The 7,718-nt window shown below is 36.8% G+C and overlaps 1 protein-coding gene across 1 annotated transcript in view; it reads left to right on the forward strand.

The window, feature by feature from the left end:
- Positions 1-7,718, forward strand: part of CDH13 (cadherin 13) — a 583,915-nt gene that overhangs the window by 325,571 nt on the left and 250,626 nt on the right. The window contains exon 8 of the mRNA XM_035902601.1: positions 1-92. Within this exon, the coding sequence (XP_035758494.1) occupies positions 1-92 (92 nt within the window). The remainder of the gene's footprint in view (positions 93-7,718) is intronic.

The following is a 7,718-nucleotide window of genomic DNA, read 5'->3' on the forward strand; positions in this document are numbered from 1 at the left end:
AAGACCCAAAAGGAATTTTTAGAATCAATGAGATCAGTGGGGATGTCTCCGTGACTCGAGCCCTTGATAGGGAAGCAATTGCCAATTATGAGGTGAGTACTCCTAGCAATAGCATCTCTGCCTCTATGTTGATAATATGTATTTTTTGAATGTGCATTTGTCTTTGAAAGGGCTGCAGTTATTGAAGACTAAATTGCAGATACTGTCTTATAAAATTTCCAGAAGAACCGTTTGTCCTTTGGAAATGGTAAACGTGTTTATTTTTACATGTAATTGAAACTCTACTCTGCTTTCTGCATGTAACGTCTGTCATTTATCTTTGGTAGAAATACTGTCTGAACATTGTGTTATGCATTTGATTTGTGAATACAAAATTATGTTGGGACAAAAGGAGATCTATCCAGGAAGTTGCCACTAAGGTAGTACACGGTCATACTTTTTCTTTTTTATTGCCAAGCTGTCAATGGAATATATTATTCAATTCCAGTTTTAGTAACAGTTATCTTTTAATAGAGATAAAGAAGATTCTGTTAATATGAAAATGTTAGCAGATACATCTCTGTCAGATGTATGTCTCCTACAAAGATTTTCCTAAAGATTCCCTTCCTTGTTAATAAATACTATGTTTCTCCCCACTGAAATTCTAACAAATGATCTCTGAAATCTGTGTCCTGAAACACGTAGTATAAATCTGTCAATTCATGTTTTCTATCCAGCTCTTGAAATATGCAGTCAGATAAAATGTGTCTGGCCACTTTGATATAGAAGAGCAGCAGAATTCAAAACACATAATGGTCAGTATGTTTGCATGTTGCCACTTCTGCCATAGCATGGAGGATGGACCTCTGTACCCTCATGCTTCAAGGGTGCATGTGGAACTCCAGCCTGTCTGGGGCACAGGCTCTGGTGACAGTTCTGACTGCTGTCCCTGACCTCTTCGTTTTGTCTTCTGCTGTATAGTAATCAATACTTGTACTTTCAATGCTGTTTCTCTCCTCCTCTGGAAGAGTTTGCTAGTTAGATGACTAGTCATATTTTCTCAAACAGCACTGCTAAAATTTACCATATGCTGGTTTTCAACACGTAAACATCTATTTCTCATCCAGGTCTACAGTGAAATGTATGTTAACCACTCACATAGGATTTATGGTAGTTACTGATGTCCTTCTTAAAAGAAAAACATTGCAGTTTCTCTTTTTAACACCTTTCCTCATCTTCATTTCCCAGCTGTTTCTTATTTTCTCAGTGGCTTTGCACCTCAATGTGTACAGTATAAACCTTAAATATTTCTTTTACTGGAAAATCATAGTAGTCTTTTCAACCTGATGCATGAAACCACAAATGGCCCCTTCTGTCTGATCTGGCAAAGCATGCACTTAAATTAAGACAAAAACATTTCCCTAGAGGAACCTTTTTGAAGCAATGCAAATTGTATACAAATAGTGCAGTGTAGTAGATTATCCAGAGCAATGTGAATGTATATCCTAATAGGCTGTAGTGCTTTCTAACCTGTTATGTAGCACTCTGCTCAGCGTGCTCCCTGGCGTCCTGTTGTGCAAAATGTAGTTGAAAGGTTCTGTAGGAGAACCCTCAACTTGATTAGTCTGTCTTTGAATCCAGCCCATTGTTTTCCAATATAGATGTATCACGGTGTCAAGAAGGCAGCAGGATTTTCTCCCTGATTTCCTTGGTACGTTGAAAGATGAATTACCTGAAAGACCCTTAAGCTTTTCTCATAAGTGTTTTTGTTTTCTGTTTTTGTTTGAGCTCCCCCCCTGCCCAGTATTGGTGCCCTGAAATAAAAAGCTCAAAGCAAAGGGCAAACAAGGAAAGAATAGATTTTCATGAAAAAATACAAGTTCTTTGCAAGGCATCATACCATTGAGTATATAATCAGTGGTGGGGCATGGATAAAAAGATAAAATCTGTTTGAATCCTTCTAGCTACACAGAGGGCTGCTGTGCATGAGCACTGATTTATTTTTTTTTAGTATGTTTAGTGCTTATACACAGGTGATGAGAATAAAAAATGTTAATAGGGCACAAAATAGAGCTCTGGTGATCACAGTATTTCATGGAACTTAGCAGATTTTACCATCTGTGTACCTCAAAATGTTTTAAATTAGCTAAGAATATTTGATCTATCATAAATATTCGTTGTTGTTTCTTTCATTGAATGTTTGAAATTCTGCTTCTTGCTGCCCTCTTTCTCCTGGAGGAATATTGAAAAACCTGTAGGAGTTTTTCCATATATTCATTACAAGAGAAACGTGATTAAATTACAGGAGTCCTGAATTCTACTCAGACAACTGTTGATTGTCTGAGTTAATCCCCTCTTTCTACTGTTAAATATTTTATTTTTAGTAAAAGATAGAAAATATTTTAAAATAGAGTGAAAAAAATCTGTCTGAGTGTCAGGGCCTGCCAGTCTACTTGGTGCAGCCCCGTTGCATGGCATTTGCTTTTTTTCAGATGAGTTTAGATTCTGTTTGTCAGCAAAATAAACTCGAGCTGGCAAGAGGAACGTAAGGCAGCTAGCTACGTTAATGACACACACAGACACCCATTCCCCCAAAACAGACTTATTTATCCAATTTATTTTTGAGTTTATTTTTTGTGAAATTAGTTAAATTGTTCAAAAATGGACAAGTATGTGAAATTCCACCAAAATATTAATGTTGGTGTGATTGCCATAGTAATTCTGACCTAATCACCCGCACATTTGAAGATGTGATGGTTTCTATTGAGAAAATGAAACTGTGCCAAAGGACGCTGGGTGAGACAGCAAAAGTCCAAACCCCACCAAGTTGAAATTAGCCATTAGTAATTATTTTTTTTTCTCACATGTATGGAACTATGCTAATGAAATCATGTTTACCAATGGAAGAAGGTAGGCTCTTCTGGTGTGGTGCTTCCCTGTAACTTTGTGGGGTGCCTCCTTAAAGGTCAGAGAATATCAGTCAGCTTCAGTTTTAAGTGAGAGGTGTTTATGAAAGAGGAAGAGGATGTAAGGATGTTGTTATGCCCAGCAAAGACAGATTGTTTTAGAAAAGTGTGTAGTAATGCCTTTTTTCTTCTAAAGAGGTCTGATACAGAGCATTCTGATAGGAATTCTCTGGATCACACTAAACCACTGGATTTACATTGAATGGCTTTATTTTGGGGCTTACTACAGCCTGTTGATGAAACTACTAAATGATGCTCTGAAGAAGGGGCTTAAGCAGAATATGGCCATGTTATTGAATTGTTTCTGGGTTGGTGAGATAAGCAGGTAGCCTAGAGCCCCTATTAGTGGGAGCAAAAGGTGGTCAGTTGTACAAATACTCTCTCAGAAATGTCTTATGTTTTCTTGCAAGATTTGAATAAATACCACTAGGTGGAAATTTCAGACAATAACCAAATCATTTATTTATTTAGGATTGAAAAATGCAGATGTGAAAAAACAGATAAGGAGCTTGGTGGGGAGACTTAAAGTGGATTTTCTAGTTCAAACCAGTGAGGTAAACAACATCCAAAAATTGACAATAATCTACGAAATCTGAGCTTGCTTCAGGTCCATAGTCTCTTCTGATTCCAGCTGAGCAGATTTCAGTGACTTTTCAGTTGCATCTTTTAGCAATCTTTTAAAAAAGAATTGAGTGCTTCTAAAGAGAACTGCAGTAACAGAACTAAAGGATTCCAATGAATTTGGAAGCCTGGTTGTGCTAAGTGTTGATAAAAGACTAGTGAATTGGGAAACAAAGGTTCCAATAGAGGGCCAGGCTGAAAAACAGTGGTTATGGGGTAATCTGTTAATTAAAAACATTGAGCTCATTTTCAAAACCTCACATTTACATAGATAATGTATTTCTAGGCAGAATGCTTTCATGCAAGTAAAAGCAAGAATGGTTGCATATATTGATTACCATGACCAAGATGACAAAAATTGCTAAGTTAAAGAAGTATGTTTTCATTTTTACTCAAAGTTAGGTAGGCTCAGAAGAAATGGAACAGCATTCCATTAACTTTTTACATGAGATTTTGGTTAGGCATTCCTTGGGTACAGGACAAAGCCTGAAGTTGTATAAACTTGTTTCCCATCGCTTAGCACTGCACGTAATCCCTGCAACAGTAAAATCCAGTTCTGTAACCTCTTAGGCATCAAGGGTAAATTGCCAACCAGTCAATGGGGGGCTGTCAGTTGGGTCTCAAGATTTTAAAGGATGTTGCCATAATTGAAGAGCTTTTTCATAACTGCTTGCCAAGTGTAAATATGTGTGAAAGAGAAATAATCAAAAATGATCCTTTGCAAGCATGAAAAGAAGCAGCTTGATAAAACTATTCAGTGACAGTGTGCAAATTAGAGCTGTGACTAAATTTACCTAGGCAATTTGAACTGTTAATGAAGAGTTAGTTTTAATTATTTTTAAGTAGAGAGCTTTATTTGCTTTAGAAAATACTTAACAAGCAGAGGTGTGAAAACAGCTTTTTTATGACAGATCACACTTCTATGAAACGATGCCTTGCAACTGGTAGCGACAGACTGAGATATTTAGAAAACCTATGTTAACAGGACTGAAAAGCAAATTAGGACTATTCGCTCCCTGTAGTATTGTTTCTATATGTTGGATAACAAGTAGACTGAGACCAGGCTAAAGGATTCAGACTAATCAACAGCAACCAAATCTCTAGTGTGAACTGCTGCACTTTGGGTTACATGAGACTGCTGTTTCTGTGGCTGAGCCGAACATTCAGGGTGATGCTGCAGTCCTAATAGACTCTATTTCTGTGTTTTAATATGGAACAAATAATGGAAACGCTTCATAATCATGAGGAAGACTAGCTTAGTCAGGTGCCAAGGGGTATTTTGTGAGAAAGATTTTTAAGTACTTGAATGTGTTTCTGCAGATACTGAAAGTATTACTGTATGAAAAAAAAAAAAAAAAAAAAAAAAAAAAAAGTAGCTGTGAACAGCTGTAATTTATCCTGTACAGAAGAACGAATCTGTCTTCTGTATAAGTCCATTTTAGTGCAGCCACATCCTTTTCACAATGATTTATCATACCCTGATACTGAATCTCTGCAATATGCAGTGTGGAGATCTATAGACAGCACACAGAAATGCGCTTCCCTTTGAGAAGGAAAACCACATACGTGCTTCTAACTTCAAGACTGGTCTAAACTGCATTTTAATCTTGGTTATCTGCACTGGCAGAATTGTCTGAAGTGTAAGTGAGCTGCTCTGTCTTGAGCTGAAACCAGTTGATAGGGAATGTCAGACCTTGGTCACCTTTCACTAATATCCTGAAAAAAAGAAGACACTCAGCCTGTCATAGGAGGAGGGGTTTGGTCTTGTAGAGAGGTAAATTTCAGTAAAATGTGCTTGATTTAATTAAAACATAGTAATACATAGATAAAACCTGTTAAAATACTGGCGCTCCCAAACTCTGTCTGGTACATTAACAATGGCAGAGTACAAACTTTCAGGGAGGAATCCTGATCATTTCACAAGGAGAAAAGGAAGAAAATTTCACTGAAAAAAAAGAGTTCTTGTTGCTGTTATTGGATATGATTATTAATAAGCCAGAAACTTATTTACATAAATGAGCTGTAGTTAGAGCAACTGACATACAGCTGAAAATTCTGGCAGTGAAAAGGGTCTCCATAGCTTGCATTACACAGGCATATGTAGAGAGTGCATGAGAGATTTTGTATGGGGTTTTTTTTCCTTATATTGATATGTTTACATATATATTCATTAATGCGTTCACATATTGGGGCACCAGGTAATTTCAGAGAGGACTGTTTTGAATTAATTTCATATTTTGACTGCAGAGAGAGAAAAGAACACTGACTGAGAAAGTGCCCTTAGGTTGTTGCCCGGCAGCATCACTTGAAATTTAGCTGTCCTTACATGGACTTTTGACTAAGCAAGCTGATGGTAATACCTATGCAAAAGTGGAAAATTCATCACTGTGAATGCTAAAAATAATGAATTGCTATAGGAAGGATCTCAAAAAACCATGGGCAGCCTCTTGAAAAAACATGGCTGCACGTGAAGGAACTGCAGGCTGCTCCATATCCTGAGGTAGGCATAATAATCTTAACGTAGCACAGAGACTTACTTCTCAGCAGTTGCACTCCTGTTCATATAATAGTCACAGACTATAATTTGTATAAACCGGTGTTAGCACAGCATCAGGCTTAGCATCAGAAATTGGTCAATTCACCACTGAAACTCGGTTATACTGATAATATTCCAACATAGGTATTTTCATATAGGAAGAGGAAATCAACTCTACCTTTATATCATAATCCCTTCTACTTCAAGAAATCTTGTAGATGCAAAATGCAAGAAGTTCAGATGATCTGCTCTGGGGCTAACGTTACTCTGTCATTACACTCCTTTCTGAAATTTTCACTGTGGCCAAAAGTTTTGGAGCAGCGAAATTTCAGTACTGTTTATGGTAGAGTTAGACGATGTGTTAGGTTGATGTAGTGTGCAGGTGACCACACCAGTTCCGTTACTGATAGAAAACTCCACCAGTTACACAAATCTCATCCCTCAGCAACACCTTTATTCCAGTGCACCTTCTCCACATAGCCTGGCTGAGACGCCTTGAATGGATTTAAGATGCTTGCTATGAGGCTCTGTATGTGTGTCTGTCTCTCATTAACAAGCAACTGTTGGTGTCTATCATCATGTCCACAGCATCGTGCTATGGAAGACTCTAGGAACCTTATGGAAACTTGTTCTTTGTTCTGACAATATTGGCTTAGTACTGAACTTTGTTTCTGGCATGATTGTTCACAACTTAGCACTGCTTTTACTTGTATGGGTAAAGGGTGAAGTAAATGAATCTGTCAACCTGGAAATCCCACTTTTTATCTAAAAACTAAGAGTGATGGATTAGTAAAAAATTGTTGCTTCCTGTTCTTTTGTAACAAATGCATTCAGATATAGAAGGCATTTTTTAGGGTGCCATAAATTGGAGAAAAACATGTATTTTCTGTTAAAAGAAAATTTGTATTTCTTTAACCTTTTTTTTCCCCATTGAGATTATGAAATGGCAAGATTAAGAATTAACAGATATTTCATGAAACCTGGAAGCAGAAGTGTAACAACAGGAAGAAACCCAGCAAAGGCAAAGGTCAAGTTACTTCGATGAAATCTGTACAGGCAGACTCCTGAATTCATGGAGAACTTTTTGGCATTGTTTGTTTATCAAGGTCAAAAACAAGGTGGTTGCCATAACTGTGTGCATAAATCAAATATTTAAGCATATAAATTTTACATAGAGTCACATTTCTTAAAAGTATGATTTAAATAATTGCTTGCACAGCTGGGATATAAATGGGATTTTCAGCTACTGGAAATATCTCTCTCTCTCCCCCAAGGTTAGTTTATGGGATAAAAAGAAAACCTGACAGGAAATGAAGTTGAAATTCATGTTATTTTTATGTATATTCTGCCATTTTGTCTTGGGGGGAACAAGATATCTATTTTATATAAACTTTCTAATTTACCATATCTTATTCATTTTTACTCTAAATAGTCTATTCAATACATACTGTAGATCTTAAAGTTATGAGATATCAGCAGGGTACTGTGATTCATTTCAGAAGCCACTAACATCCTCATATCATTTATGTGGAAAGCATACAAAAGTCAACAGTTAGTTTTGTTGGAGGGCATATGCTTTATTCTTAGATATAACTACTTGCATGGCTTTGACATTC

The sequence above is a fragment of the Egretta garzetta genome, unplaced genomic scaffold, assembly GCF_000687185.1.
Source record: "Egretta garzetta isolate BGI_Z169 unplaced genomic scaffold, ASM68718v1 scaffold39, whole genome shotgun sequence".
Classification (NCBI taxonomy): domain Eukaryota; kingdom Metazoa; phylum Chordata; class Aves; order Pelecaniformes; family Ardeidae; genus Egretta; species Egretta garzetta.